Source organism: Diadema setosum, chromosome 8 (assembly GCF_964275005.1).
Source record: "Diadema setosum chromosome 8, eeDiaSeto1, whole genome shotgun sequence".
Taxonomy (NCBI): domain Eukaryota; kingdom Metazoa; phylum Echinodermata; class Echinoidea; order Diadematoida; family Diadematidae; genus Diadema; species Diadema setosum.
In genome coordinates, this window is record NC_092692.1 from 33,811,984 (window position 1) to 33,828,723 (window position 16,740).

Below are 16,740 nucleotides of genomic sequence, written 5' to 3' on the forward strand. Positions count from 1 at the left end.
CACTGACTTGTTTAAAAACCCTTTCATGCCAATGAGTCAAATACGCACAAAGTTCATACACAAGCCTACGGTCAGGAAATAAGCATGGCACACAAAGGGGTAAATCTGATAAAATGTATGACTAATTTACATAACAAACGAGGCTTCATTGAAATTTTTCATTTTTCTCTGTCGATCTGATGAGGATCTTACTTAGTATAACATTGAAAAGAACTATGATACTTTTGAATTCAAACTTTTCATATGAACCTTTGAAATCAAATATTCAAACTTCTTATGTTATGACTGAAAATTAAAGAGATTAATGGTTTATCCATCTGAACCACAGTAAGAAAATGTCTTATTTCAACTTGAGAAGAACGTTTATTATAGATAAAAGATACTTTTGAACATGGAAATGAAAAAAAAAATCGAGGAAAGAAGAAAAAAAAAGTGAAAAAGAAATTTTATGCACTCTTGAGGTAAATCAAAGCTGAAGTCCCCGCACTTTAGACAGGTAACGAATTAACGACGTGATACTTGAATATGGTATGAATCAATATCAAACTTTTTAGGCCCACATTTCATTGCTTTGAAAATAACAAACTTTTGGCATAAAATCCTAAGCTTACTTCAGCATTCTCTTTTTTTTTTTATTAACACATTAGTTTACATGATTTTATTTTTTTTAAAGATACAGTATTGTTCTTAAATCACGTTTAATCTAATTCATGGCAAATAATGTTCATTTGAAATTATTGTTATTCATCTAGAGGTCTACAATGCTTTGATTTATAGAAAAAAGAATAATACAAAAAGAAAAAAAAAAGAAGAAAAAAAGTGAATACTAGTACGGTAGTCGGCACTGCGGTACGTTGTCGAACAGCGCCACCCAGCGACGACGACTATGAAGTCTATTTTTGTGGGGGAAAAGTGCCTGAGAATTCTGATGATGAATGGCCGAAATATCGCTTTGGACAGAAGAATGCAAGAAAGTTACCGGAGAAAATATTTTGCCTTGAAACGGAAATGTGATTCCTTGGAGTTGGTGAGTATGTTTCCAAAGGTTTCAGAATGATGCACGGCATCAGCAAGCCAAATTTCATCGCTGAAGCGTACGGACGGTGTGTGTGTGTTGTCGTTGGATCGGTTTTACACGAGTCCCACTCGTAAACTTTTATGTGTGAGGGAGTTGGACGCTTTCAGATCGTGCACTATTCGCAATTCACCACGCTGGCAAGGGATATTTGCTCCACTACTTTCTTCTTCTTCTTCCTTCTTCGTCCACCAATGATGTGTATCATCGTACTTTTGGGTGATGTGCGGTGTGCTGTGCAATTGTTCTGTAAAAAAGTGGAAATTTTCTGTGTGTAGACTAGATGATGAGTATAGAAATTTTTGCGCATTTCGCGCAACCAGCATTGCAGCAATGCCGAATGGCCAATGCCAATAAAACTAACGCAGTAACGGCAGTATTTAAACGCCAATTATTTTTTGAAAGGTTATCAAACATATTAAACAGGTAAAACTTATATTTCATTTTTTAATAATCTTGTCATGTGAAAAATTAAAATTCTCACCTTTCTCTACCATCCATGCAGTTTGTGATGATGAAAACAACTCATAAATTTTCTAAATTATTAGTATTAAAGGGACTGTATAGTGTAAAGTGTAACAGTTAGTACCTGGTACCTACACTAACAGTACTGGTTGAGGTGGGGATTCATGTTTTGAACATTCCTATCCTAAGTAAGATAATAAGAAACCTCTTATGAAATATGAAAGAGCATGTAATTTTAAGAAGGATTAAACATTTATTTGATGAAAATTGGTTTTCAAATGGCTGAAATGTGACAGGCCACGCCTTTTATTAGGATCTTTTTGTTTCACCTTGTTTTTGGATATCTCAACCATTTCAAACCCGATTTTCATCAAATAAACTTTTGATACCCAAACCCCTTAGAATTGCATGCTCTTTGACATCTCATATAGAGTGGTTTCTGAATATCTCGCAAAATGTTAAAAGCTAAATCCTCACCTAAACCAGAACTGTACACACCCTTTAATATGGGGAAAAGCACATGTATGTTTTTGGTATTTTCCATCTGGCGACCTGATGAGAGTACTAGCGATGAGTTGCCAGCAGCATGCAGTTTGCATATGCATTTGCATCAGACCCACATGCACGACCTTGAGCCATTTTTTTTTTTTTTAAGATTATCAAACAGAACACTAGATCTAGTATAAGCAGGTAAAAGTAAAACTGATATTTCATCCTTTGATAATCTCGTCGTGTGAAAATTAAAACTCTCTTCTTTCTCTTCCATGCAGTTTGTGATGAAAAGAATTCATAAATTTATGGGGAAAAACATACGTTTTTGGTATTTTCCATCTGGTGACCCGACGAGAGTCTTACTAGCGATGAGTCGCCAGCGTACAGCTTGCACGTGTTACAATGCACCTGAATCAGACCTGCACGAACGGCCATGCTTGTGTGCCCTCGGGTTCTCAATCCAGCACCCATGCACACAACACATGCAATTAGCCTTTCGCCAGTACTCTCATAGGGTAGTCATCGGACAGTCATTTTGTCACTGTTGAGCTGCCACCCTTATTTTCTCTCATTTTTCAAAACGCACCCATCATTAAATGATTTGACCCAATGCTGTAAATGCCAAAGTTCAAAATGATATGTGATTTAACCGCCCTCTCTTCAAAAATACTGCCTCCCCCTGATGAAAAAGTGGACGTCACGTGCCCGACCTGTCGCGTGAGCACTCTCTACATGTACAATGTAGAGTGTGTGTGTTTCAAACAAAACACAGTACCAAGTTCAAATACACGTACATGTCCATAAAGTTCTTGCCGGCCACACAGAGATTTTTCACTGTGACGGAAGGAAATATTTTTTACTTTCGCTCGATGTAAAAAAAGAGTCATACACATGAAATAATAAAGTATGAGTGGGACAAATAGCGACAGGCGCATGAACGTAAATGAACGACTGGCGATTTAATGGTAGGTAACGTTAGCGCGAAAATGAAAGTGATGGGAATATTTTTGCTAGCCATATGTTCCAGTAGTTGATGTCTAGATTCTGCAGAATTAAAAACATGCAAAACTCTTCTTACCCGGCTGACCGCAAAAAATTAGTCGCACGAAAATATCCACTTTTACAGTATAAACTTAAGATGTGCGAGTATAATACGTATAAAAAACAAACAAACAAAAGACAATCTAGGGAGTTGAATAGGCCTATGCTATCCTTCTACAAAGGAGGTGAATCTTTTTTTGCACCTCCTCTTTGAATTGTTTTGCAGAAGTGCAAATGGTCGAACTGGGCATTGAGTTCCACAGTCGTATGGAGTCTGGAAAGCCTGTATTTGGGCAAAACTTCAATTTAGGTCTAGTTTTAAAGGAATTTTAATATGAAACTTGTGCCCACATCCTTTTATGGTACTAAAGTAGTCCCCCCAACTCACCACCGCAACAACAAAATAAAAAAAAATAAAAAAAACCCACTTATCATCACTCTGCATACATACGTGTATGTTTGGACTTGACATTTTTTTTTTCCAGACTCGGCTCAGTCAGATGCATATCATAAGTTGGTAGGGGGCCTATAGCCCAGTTTTTGACAAAACTATTAATGCTGCACATAGTCAATCACATACGATACTCAAACATGTTATAGTGTTTGCACTGTTACGCATACTTTAGGGTGCATACGTTGTACATGTACAATTGTATGTGTGCAATTATGGCTCTAAGAGATGATGCTAACCAACTCCTTACAGAAAGATGTCTTATATTAAATGCAATAATATTTTCCCCTCCCCCCACTAATTTTGCTATACCACTCTACAGTCTTATAGTGCCTTACCCTTTGCCAGTGTGCATAATGTTTGCCTATGCAGGGATGCACATGCGCATGGATATTTGGCAAGTGATGGAGATGGCGTGCATCTGTGCGTAAGCTCATAGCTGAAGGGTAGGGTGTTATGTAGAGTGGTACAGCAAAATAAGTACATGTACAGCAAGGAAGTCTTTCCAGAATGGGATACTATGTGTAAAGAATCCCTTTTAAAACACTTGTCATTATCTCTGGACATCTCTGATGGTGTTATTGTAGCTATCTCATTTGTTGTTGTTGTTTTTTTTTCCAGAGCAATGAGAGAGTGCTGAACCGACTCTGCCATGTCAAGAAGTACATTCACAAGCTGTCAAGAGAAAGGAGGTAATGGAAATCAAGATAATCAGTATCAGTACCCTTTTACAGCACTGTAATACTAAGATTCAACTGCATGCAAAAGCTTACGTTGTAGGTTTCTACACGTACATGTACATGTAGCCAGCCCTCAGTCAAATTTTGGACAGTGTTATGGTCAGATTTTGGGCAGCTTACATGTATAGTTTACTGTACATTAACCATTTGTTGACTGAGATGAAACTACTGCTTGTAAATAACTGGCCAATTCACTGACCTGTGTTCTTTGCCAATTGGCATTTATATACAGTGGACTCCCATTATAATGAAGTCCCCGGGACCTGCAGTTTTCTTTCGTTATATCAAAATTTCGTTAAAAGCAAACAAATGAACAATAAAAATACATAGAGAGGATAATGTTGCTGCCTGAATTTCTATTTTGTTGTAACCGGAATTTCGTTAAAACTGTGTTCGTTATAATTGGAGTGCACTGTACATTTTGTATGTCCTTTATAGACAAAACGTCAATGAGCACGGAATATGAAACCCTTCTAAACCTTATTATGTCACCTCGCCCCCCACATGGGATTATGACTCTGTCCTGCCCTAATGGGTCATCTAGCTTTCAAGTGAGGTCAGGTTTCGAGTTTTAATCTAATGGAAATGCAGGTCATGATATTCAAATCTGAATGGGTTTTAACTGGAGAACTGAATATTAAAGATTGGTACTACTCGTACATGACAGTAGATAATTATGAGTAACTCATCGCAGAGATGCATGTACGGTGTATGTAGTAGAAGGTATAACATTACGATTACTCCAAAAAAAAAAAAATGATAAGGCAAAATTAGAATCTGACTGGCAAAAAAGTTTAAGATTCACTGTGGAAAATATATTTTATCTGCAACAAGTACATTGATATGTGACACAAGAACTCGTCAATCCTAAGTTCTTCTTCAGTTGTTTTGAGAAGAATGATTGATGATGAACCTCAAATCTGATTTCCTTTCAATTACTACAGGGGCTTGGCTAAGAAGCTGACAGAGCTTGGCGATGAGTTCAAGAAGAGCGATCTGACCATCCCACTGGAGGTAAATGACAACATCTGAAAAATTTGGAGTTTATGAGGAGATCTGTGTAAGAGTAGATGTGCATTCAGTGCAATGCATCAGGTCAATCATTTGTCACTACAATCACCATGAGATTTTATTAACCCGTTGAGGACGAGTTCCAAGTATACTCCACCAGGGGTCTATGGGAAATGCGTATTGTAGCAAAATCAGTCCATCCTCAATGGGTTAACCTATTGCTTGTTTGTTGATCTGTATCTAAGGTTAGTGAAATACATTTTGCTGTATCATGAATGCTCTGCTGTAGAGAGAACAGAGTTCTAATGACAAGGCTTTGACAGTTCAGGGCATACCATTATGGAAAGTTTCAATTTTTTTCTGCTTTGGTTTGCAACAGTATATAAATAGCCTTAAATTTTGTAGTTTGTTTGTTTATTTTATTTCCATCTGAGAAGATGGCTGGAAAGATAGCCCATATTCACCTGCAATAGCTGGTCTTCCATGGGGTCCAGTTGGATGAAAAGCGGGACCACTTCACCGGGTTAAACACCCTGCTCTTTGTGATGAATAAAATAAAGTGAGATCTTTCACGTACAAAACGTACATGAGTTGTGACTCTCTCACACAAGGGACCTTTCTATGTCCTATCCGAGGAACGGAGTGCTTTGCCTCTTACTGGAGGGGACGGTATGATATACAACATTGCTTAGTAGGCCCCGGGAATCGAATCGGGGTCCTTTGGAACGTGAGGCAGACATGCTACAGACCGAGCTAACTTACCACCCTGTCTGACACCCCAGTGCATTTGACTGTGTTTTTGTGTTTGTTGTTGGCATATCCAGTTTTGTGTGTTTGAAGTAACATGCTTAAAGTTTGAAATTCAATACTGTTATGCTGTTATTTTCACGTACAGATATTTTCGCGCACTGGGAGGTCATAGACATTTTTGTGAGATGTTGTTTTCGCGAATTGACGCAGACGCTAACTTAAATGCACTAGCATCTAAGCGCGTCGAGACATTTTCGCATGTTGTTAAATTCTCGATCCAACTGTGATTTCATTTGCGAAATTCATGAAAAATTAAACCCTCACGAAAAATAACAGCTTGTACAGTACCAGATTTACAGTGCAGTGTTCAATGGGATGAACATACCACGACTGCTTATCCCATTTCAGTTAGCTTATCATTATTATGTAAAATTCAAATGCATTATTCATGTCATTTTCTTTCAGTTCCCTGGACTCGAATAATTAACTTGGGTGTGTTTTCTTCCTTTCCTAGGATGACCTTCCTAATAGCATGATAGGGGTGTCCGACAGCCCTTCATCAAGTCTACCACCGGCTGGGGATGGCCAGGGGGGCCTCAGTCCCTCTGTTTACAATGCATCTAGCACCGTCAAGGTGGAAGATGCTGTTGCCACGGAGACACCACCCCCAGCTCCAGGGAAAGCAAACAAGAAGAAGCGTTCACGGGAAGTGGGCAAATCAGAAAAGGAAAGGGGTGAGCAAGTTTATACCAAAGTTAGTGACTTTCCTTTGAAAAAAAAAAAAAAAACTGAAGAGATCTGGCACCTGCAAATGTACCTATTATATGTTCCAGTGCACTTGAAGGTAGAACTCTGCAATTTGCTGTGTTACATACAAGCATCACCCCATCCCACCCCCTCCCCCAAGAAAAGGGGAAAAAAAAAGTGGCTTCACTGTCATTCTATCCCGATGGAATCCCATTTTCTTTGCTCAATTTTCCAATAATAAATCATATTCTATCTTGTTAAAGGTACTAGCCCACATTTGTAAACCTGCAGCAATTGGTCTCATAGTTAGCATGGAGTTTGGGTATGATTGCAGTAACACCTGTGCAAAATTTCGTTCCAATTAGTCCATTACTTTCATAAAAATAAATGAAAATGCACCGTAATCCGTATGCATGCGTATAACGCTCGCTAGCTCCGGTCCACGTACGTGTTACATGTACAATGTACGTAGCTATAGCCCGCGCTCGTAATTTGATTTTGGGTCGGGTTGACCCGGTTTGAAAATTGATTTTAAAACGATGATTTTCTCTCTTTTATCGAATGGTATACATGTAGACAAAGAGCGACAGGTGAGGTATGTTACTGTTATAATAACTTGTACTTGAAGTCATATTGGACCTGTTTTATGCAGTTTTGATTTTCGTGGGTTTGCAAATGTGGGCTAGTACCTTTAACATGTACATTGTAGATGCAAAAATATGTACAGTCCCATGTTGAGATGCTTATGATATAATATGATTTAGGATCACCATCAGTTCCTATCGTTAATGCCTAATTTGTACCCACATGTGCTGATCTATGACTCAAGCAAATCAGTGGATCTTGAAGAGGTCTGTGAGTCTAAAGTTTTGTTTTTATCCTCAGTGACTCTTGTACTCTCTTATCATGTGTTTACCTTGGACAGTAATCAATATTCAGAACAAACAAATGACAGAAATTGTTGGACCTGTCACTCCATTCTGGCTAGTTACAATTCCCATGAATATAAACAGAGCCCCTCAAGAAAGTGATGAATGGTAGCTTTGCAGTTCATCTTCTTAAACATGCACCCTCTGTGTACACTCAATATCTGTGATTAGTAATTTGATGTGGTGCTATCCACTACAAGAGGAATACCACTAAATAAAATTGATGTCTATGTGTGCTACTGTACCTGCCATCCACTGGTAGATCCCAATGCACCCAAGAAACCAGCCAATGCCTTCCTGATGTACTGCCAGCAGGAGCGGCAGAAGGTGCAAGACAGGGAGGGCAACGGCATCTACTCGGCGGACATCAGCCACCAGGAACTGACCAGGCAGCTGGCCAAGCAGTGGAAGTTTCTCAGCGAGGAGGAGAAAAAGGTGAGACCAGCCTGGGCCGTGAGATGGCAAAACAGCGTATGTCGAAAATTTAGGAAAATTGATGTAGTCACTTGTGTCAATTTGTTTTAGCGTTATCTAACTCTGAATCAAGTCTTTAAATCAGAACGCATCCTGTTATTGAGATATGACACCCTCTCCCAGTGAGAAATGATCGAAAATTTGCTGGCAAAACAACATCAGCGGCGACACGCTTGCCCCTTCTCAACACTCATTGGTCATGAAGTTGGCAGAACAACAAATCTACATACATGCAATACATTGTTTTGCCATTCACAAATATATAAAATATGACCCTAACACTACGACCTTAAAGGCTCTGCAATACATTCCATGCTCTAATTAGGCATTGGTGTCAGTCATTGTGCAGTTGTTGAGAATGTTGTGAAGTGTGAAATCACATAGTGTATAGAGAAACTCTCCAGCCACGATATCAGAGTAATTATTGAAAGAAAGTGTCAACTAGAAATGAAAACAGAAGATGTACTACTGGACCTGCCTCATTCCAATGTACATATTTTGAGAGTGATTGAATTGAATTAAAAACTTATGTCATATATGCCATCAAACTGCTGTAAGAGATCCTTGTGCTTGTTTCAGCTGACCAACAGCATAATTTGAAAAATTGGAGAATAACTCATAATCACTTCGCTTCATTGTATTTTCCAGCATTACTACCTGATGTACGAGAAGGAGAAGGATCGCTACGACAAGGCAGTCAAGAAGTACGCCAAGGGAGGGGGAGGCGGGGGAGGAGGAGGAGACAAAAAGCACCCCAAAGTGGAGGAGGACGCAGAGTCCGAGACGATTGATGTCGTGAAGACGGGGCAGGAGAAAGAGGGGGCGGTGAAGCAAGACCTCAGCGAGGAGAAGATCACCCTCAAGCCTGCAGGCAGTGAAGACCAGACCATCGATGTGGAGAAGGACGAGTTTGAGTTCACCGACTTCTCGATGGAGGCCGAGGAGCCGAAGATTTGCCTGGAGAAGATCGATAAGAGCAAGCTCTTCGACAAAACGAGACTCTATGGGCTGCCAAGTGCTTACAGTGAGCGGAAGTCAGATCACGACTCAAAGGGCCCCGCTAAAGATCTGCCGTCAAAGACTGATGCCAAGGTGTTGCACAAGTCAGCAGGCCTGGAATCAAAGACCCTGTCTGTTCTGGAAGTCAAGACGGGAAAGGTCGGAATGCCGGCGATGTCCCCCCAGGCGACGCCCAAGGCCCTTCCAGGGGTGCTGATCAAGCCGCCAGCGGAGAACAGAATGAAAGAGATGGCCGGAGTGAGGACCGAGTTGGTGAGGAGTCAACCAATGATGGAACTGCAGAGCAAACCTCCAGCCGAGGATAGGACGGTGCTTGTGTCCACCCTCAAAAGCAAGCCTGTCTTTGACATGAAGACACGGTCAAGCCCGGACATCAAACCCAGGGCATCATCTACCGACCTGAAGGATGCAGGGGACACTGACCGCAAGAGCCCCATCATCACAGCAGACAGTAAGCTCAAGCCTGCCATCGAAATTCGCAGCCGAACAATAAGTGATCTCAAAGCGAGATCCTCGCCGGACATCAAGTCGAGATCTTCTCCAGAACCCAAGCCAAGGGTGTTCAGTGAGGTCAAAGTGCGGTCCCCTGCGGAACTAAAAAACAAACCTTTCATGACTGAGGGCAAGTCCATCTCTATCAATGAGGTACGGGTTAAACCTTCACCAGAGATCAGACGAATGTCCACAGAGAATAAGAAGCCTGTGGTGGAACTGAAAAAATTTGCACTCGATCCCTCCGATGACCCTTATCATTTTGACGATTAGTTTGTTGCATAAACTTGTCTCCAATTATTCGATGTTAAATGTATACAAAGGATGGCCATGTTACCTAGCTCTTGCATCAGCATCAAGACTTAGATGCTGTGTGTATGAATATGCACTGAGCAATACTCCTGTCATTTCAAGAGAAGTTGACTGTCAAAGGTACATTGATACTGCTTGTCAAGGACATTGTTCCCATCTTTGAAGTTTCATTATGATGAATGAGAATGCTGATCCTGTCATGCCTTTGATTTTGTGCACAGCATTAATCACATGCATTTTTCTGAGTGTATGGTGTAAGGCTACACAACTGGGCACCAAATGTCCAAGGAGTATCAGTTACGTGTATGGATATTTAGCCAGTTGGCTGCACAGCGTTTCAGATAATTTACCTTGCCTGTTCCCCTATTGATTTTGTTTTTAGTGTGTATATGTGTAGTGATCTGTAATGATGCCCAACCCTTTCGGGTCTCCACCTCCCCCCCCCCCCCCCTCAAAATAGAAACACAGTCTAACAGAGCTGACACAGGATGGACGTAGCTTATTTTTAGTCTACATTTGAATGAAACTGTGAGGTTCTTAGATCCTAGCATACTCGTATTTGAAAGTGACAAAGTGTGTATTAATTGTTCCTTGTACCACTCTACTTACGATGCATCAAGATAAATCAAGAAATCTATCACGCCATATTTCTAGGTGCATCCATTACTGTTAAAATACAGTAATTAAGAAAAGAATATATAAAGCTTGGAATGCATTCTGCCCTACTTAAGCAAAAGAAAGCAAGTGACAAAAGTGACATTTCTCGTAAAAGAGCAAAATGTGTCTATCATTTACGCTAACGTCAATGGACTGTCATGATGTCTTATCTAACATATCTCTTAGTAGGATGAGTGTTTCTGCATTATGTGAATTATGAAAACATCAATAACTCAAATTCGTATGGTATGTCACTTGCTTCCTTTTGCTAAAGTAGGGCAGCATTGCCCGAGTGTTAATTAGCAAGACAGCAGTGTCATAGAAACAGATTGGATGTCGCTATGTTTAGGAAGAGAGCTGCATTTGCAGTGATCCTTGTGAATACCCCAGACAAATTCATCATAGAGTAATACACATTATTCACAAATTCTATTTAAAGCCAAAACATAGTTCTCAAAAGGGCTCGAAACTCATCTTCCACCATTTAACCCTAACCAGGCTGGGCTTTTTGGGCTGTTCTATAGCTGGGGGAGGGTTGATACAACCCCCCCCCCCCCCCCCCAGATCTTAGCCGTCGATCACGCAACTGCCATGAAAATTGGCACATACATAACCTGTTGCATATTCAACCAAAGTATATAAAAAATTTGAATTTACATTATTTTATATTTTATATATGTGCATGAAATCATACATGCCCCGGGACCCCCCTAAAAGGGCCCTTGGCAGGTGTAATTTACCCCATGGAGCCCATGGACCAAACTTGTTCTAAAAGAATGTCCTATGGGTGTATATCATAAAAACAAAAAAACTGACAAAATATCTGGTTGGGAAAGGGGTTGCCAGACCGCTAGTTTGCAGGCACAAACCCTTGTTGGTCGTGAATGAGTCTGCGCCAAGACCACACTTTCCCATAGGCCCTGCACTGTAGCGTCTCCCAACAGTCTCAGGGACAGTGCCAGTTTAGTGCATGTAGTAGTCTTGGCGCAGACCCCTTTACTCCCACCAATATAAATATCCATTACACCATTGGGTTTTTCTGTGAGGCAGCAGAGTGTACTTCGGATGATGCTAAAAGGAAAAAACTGGACAAATATCCGTGCGCCGAGCAGTAGAGGTGCACCACATGCACTGGCCGTGCATCGAGCTAGCTCGCACGCATGAAACCGGAAATTACTGCCCCGGCCTGAGAGGTTTGATATCGGAGGTATCGTACGATATCACTTGATATCGCCTATTGTCGGTGGCGAGAATTGAGCGGACGTAAAAAAGCGATGGATGAGGCAGGAAGTGAAGAGGAAAAGCTCCATTCACCGAGACGCGACGTCCTGAATAGATGCGACCAAAAGAAGGAAAGAACAGAAGAAGAGAAGGGAAAAGAAAAAAATATCTTATGATTTCATTCGCCATGTCCCCTGGCGTTGATGAGAATGTCCTGGAATAGAGAAAATGGTGATAATGGCAAATCTTAATTTTGTTCTGTTGTTAGTGTTTCTCTTGTCATCTTTTCGTGACCGTGCATCACAAAGCAACACAAAGTCGCATGCACTGAATTTGTTTCGGGACTCAAAATATCAAAATATATAGGCGAAACGGGTCAACCTGACCAATCTTGAGTTTCTGAAAGAGTCGGTTTTCTTCTAGATTCTGCGAAAGTTTGGGATATTACAACGAACAGAAAATTGTGTTTTTAGCAGGTTTTCTCAAACACTTTTATTGTTGATAAGTGTGACGAGGTGTGTCTTAAAGAGTCCCCTTTTCATTTCCTGAAAACCTTGTACACACTCTTCAATTTCAATAACTTTAAAAAGGATGATGGTACTGCTTTGAAAGTTGGCATTGATCATTGATTCAGCTTAATTGAAAAATCCCTTCATTATTGGTGTTGCTTTAGTGGGTTACATCTTGTTTTAACCCATTCATCGCTCAGCTAGCACAGCTTAACTGGTAAAGATTAAGTGCTTGAATAGACTCTGTACTTTGGAGCCTCTTTTCTTGATTCACATTTATCCGGAATGTGTGCTTTCTTTCCAATATTTAGATAGGTTGGGAGAGTCCATTTGAATTGAGTTATACATCATTTAGTCTGCTTTTTTAGAATCTGCCGTTACCTAAACATCCATGTCTGGCGACTTTTTGTTGTTTTTGTGATGCAGGTTAATTTGCAAAGGATTGTTGAACATCAATCCTCGCAGACAGCAGAGGTTGGTTTTATGAATTAAAGAACTCATGCTCATAAGAAACACGTTGTCGTCGAAATGCTGAAAAGAGTAAGAAGACGAGGCCGATCCCACTTGATGATCTGTTTTTCTGTGTGTCTGTGTGTGTGTGTGTGTGTGTGTGTGTGTGTGTGTGTGTGTATCTGTCTGTGTTCATGACTGCGTCTGTGTGTGGTTGATACTGAGGGCACAACGTGAAGTGTCGTTGGACTGCGATGTCTAAACTCTAGAATCAGAAGACTGCGCATCTCATTACACTGTATTACGTGACCAACACACTGAATTTAGTTGATTGTGTGATGCACATTTATTCTATTATTTCTTTAATCACCTTATTCAGTATTTACATGGCATTTATAGGAGAACAAAGTGCATGTGAACTGTCAATTTGTCTGTTCATGAAAAAAAAAAATCACTTTTTAATCATAACATTCGTTATTGTATTCCTGGAGATATCAGAGTGCATGTTCTAAACATGGATTTAACAAGTTGACAAAGGTCTAAGACTAGTTTTGTTATGCACACGCAAATACATTATAACCCTGTTTTCCATAAAAATTCACTCGAAGTGTGAGTGTTGAATGGATATGTTTATATTTAAAAACTGTTAAATATTCTAAATATTGACTTTATTCTAATAGTCTTAACAATATTCGATGATATCGCCGTGAAACGTACGTGAAAAAAGGGCTAATATAGATGGTTCTCCGTCTATTAGCACTTGCTTCCTTTTTGTGCTAAATCGCCCAATGCTATATGTTTGTATAAAACTTTGAAGGAATCCCACAGTCACTGAGTATTAAAAGCAATGAAGACTTCAAAATATCTCTGCTACATCATGCGTCTCTTTATCCGTCTTAAAAACAACTTCTACCGTTAAAACTATCATACTAAAAGTATCTCTATTGAGATGTTTATGACATTTCTATGAATTGTACTATCATTCTGTAGAAAACTTTGGTACCGTACTGTATATAAAAATTGTCAAACACTCGTATCACTGCAGCACGTTCAAAAATACAAGATAAACTATCTGAGAAGGAGCCCGAGAAGAAAGACAGTCACGTCAAAACTGAGGTGCATGATGGGATTCATAGTGACGACTAAGAGCAACAAGGACTGTCTTGTATACAACACACTCCGAAGTATAAAACGGTAAGGGAAAATGACATATTTGTATATACACTATCTGATATTACAATAAATTCAAAGAAATAATAACTGGAGGTTAGAGGAAATTAAAAAAAAAAAAATCATGAGTTCAACTCGTACCAGACGATGAAGACTAATGTAAACTGGTTTTTGTACACTTTTGTGTCATGATTTTTTTTTTTTCTTTCGAGTGTATGAGATAAATGTTCCCCATTATACCTTATACTGACAGATATTATAATCATCACTCAGGTAAGCTTATACGTTTTGAAGGACCAAGGTATCGGCACTGTGTCTTTCACCACTTTCTGCATAGCTGTCGCAATACATGGAAATACAGAAGTCCACGTACTACTACTAGTATGTAAATTACCATCGACGAAAGTCACCACACGTTCATAATCATGTTCGACGAATCTCTCTATGTTGAAACTTTACCGAATACTTTGCATTTACTACGAATCACAGAAATCAATAATCTATACATGCAACATAATAATATACACACAGGTGAAATATTGCCATATCATTTTGAAACTTAACTAAGTTTTGAGTCGCAACGGTACAATATAGAGTGAAATTTGTGCATAATAGCAATATAAAAGGATTATTGGCTTTACACAGATCCTTCGGTGCTCGAAGGGCGTGTGGTATCAAGCCAGTCAGAAGCCCTTATAGTCCTTCGCCAAGTTACAAAAAAAGTGCAGTTCTTCGTTTATGGAATCGTTTTGTTTTCGTTGTGAGATAATCAACAGACAATTGCAGCTGTCACTGCGACAGTCAGTCCCCATATATGTCCACAGTTCATTGTCTGTTTGCCAAGCTGTTATAGTTACTCATACAAGTACTGAAAATGGGATTAAAGTGTGATTAGAATATGACGCCGTGAATATGCAAATCGTTATTTGGCCTTGTGAATATGACTGTGTTTCTGTCTACACATTCTGTTTCAACACGTTACGAACGCGGCATGCTATTACTTAGAGCACATCCAAATATATACATCACATAAAAATCTATCTATTTACATCCAAGTGAAAACGGCATGTATTCTTGCGAAGCTCAATAATATTCTTATGATAAAATTAACGGCAAACAACACTGATATCACCGAAACACTGGAATCAATTAACCCTGTATTATGAGGTAACAGATTGTAGTACCACCATGCATCGTTCGCTAACGTCAGAAAGCAATCCACAATACAATAGATGCCTATTGATAATCTCAATGATTATAGGCCTACAATCTCTGATTTCAGTTAATAAACGCCTGTGGATATACACTGCAAACTAAATAACTCGCACACACGTTTAGCAATCAAGGTGTTATACGGAACAAAATGGAAAACGTAAGTGGATTGATAAGCAAGGTGACAAATACTTAGATGGAAGCAAATATCCCAGAGATAAAGTTATACTAACTTTGGCATACACTTAACGTTATCAAGATCAAGGTGTAGAGTCATCGCAAAGACTATCTCATTATCTACATGTCTTTGAACATTGAATCATTCGTCATTTTTCTTGCCAAATAAAGGAAATTGGATTCATGAAACGAAAGCTAATATTTTGACTATAACACCTCCAATCAATTGGGCATAATATAGCCCTTGCGGTTTGTGGCAATTTTTGTGAGTTACTGATCATAGTAATACGCCTAAGATAATGACTTCTATTTTTCGCCTACAATGTGAAAGACTTATTGGGTTTTTTTCAAAGTTAAACATTTTAGAAGATATCAAAAGACGGAATGGTATAATATATTAAATGGAATGTTTTATAGAAATTCACGATCATTTTATAACATATCTTTAAAGAGCAAAAAACACGAAAAATAGATTACACTAATCAGCCCAAATTGTCTAGCCAGTGACATTTAGAGAAAGACAGCACATTGAGAAAGACGGTATCTAGCTAAAATCGCTCAAGAAGAAAGACGTTATCCAGCGAAAGTACGCACACATGTTAAAACATAAAACCTCATCGCCGACCTCTAAGGTAAGATAAATCGTTGAATACGTTGAGGTGCATATCTGCCACTCGATTCCCGTGCATTCGCCGTAAGTTGACCAAGCCAATGTTTTGTTTGTTTCAGTGTTTTCTTTCCAGTATAGATGCTCATTGATACAACAAAAATCGATGACACGGGGTCGACAACACTAACAAAATCAGTCGCTTAAAGAGAGAAATAGAGAGTATTTCCTGCGCGATCAACACGACAAAGAGTGCGGAGTGTCTATTGTACAGATGGCAACATGCTACAGCCTTAAAATGACTTTTAGATACGCGTGGTCGAGATACAATTCTCAACAGTGCACTGCCTTCGCGGAGCCGAGTCGGGGAAAACGCGATGTCCCAGGGCTTGAACTTCTCGGCATACAGCATATAGTCATTCAACGCGGAAATTATAGTAGGGAAACGACTTCAGTTTCACTCTGTTTCTTTTTGTTTCCTCTTGCGTAACATTTCATCTCAACGGCTGTCTATAATACAGTCCTTGGTGGTTCAAATTCATCAGTTGTTATCGGCCAGGGAGCTTCGTAGCTGTTGATCTCTGCTACTGTCGCACTGTTGTGAAGAAAAAAAATAGAAGAAAACATTCTGTTAGTGTTATCATCAAGATTTGTGCGTTTTCACGGGAAATTGAACTCCTATATAAGATTTGTAAACGGATCCCTTACGAATGAAGTAACAAAATTGAGATGTGTATC

The 16,740-nt window shown here is 39.5% G+C and overlaps 2 protein-coding genes across 2 annotated transcripts in view; one reads left to right on the top strand and one right to left on the bottom strand.

Moving 5' to 3' along the window:
• The first annotated feature begins 897 nt into the window (after positions 1-897).
• On the top strand, positions 898-10,070 carry LOC140231984 (uncharacterized). Its single transcript, XM_072312136.1, has 6 exons — positions 898-1,027; positions 4,146-4,216; positions 5,209-5,278; positions 6,540-6,759; positions 7,964-8,136; positions 8,824-10,070. The coding sequence occupies exons 1-6, from the start codon at positions 929-931 to the stop codon at positions 9,958-9,960; spliced, it is 1,770 nt and encodes a 589-aa protein (XP_072168237.1). The 5' UTR covers positions 898-928; the 3' UTR covers positions 9,961-10,070.
• A 5,202-nt stretch (positions 10,071-15,272) lies between these two features.
• The window catches only part of LOC140232215 (uncharacterized), a 62,423-nt gene continuing 60,955 nt past the window's right edge, over positions 15,273-16,740 (bottom strand). Inside the window, exon 54 of the mRNA XM_072312351.1 lies at positions 15,273-16,597. Coding sequence (XP_072168452.1) covers positions 16,513-16,597 — 85 coding nt within the window. The 3' untranslated portion in view covers positions 15,273-16,512. The remainder of the gene's footprint in view (positions 16,598-16,740) is intronic.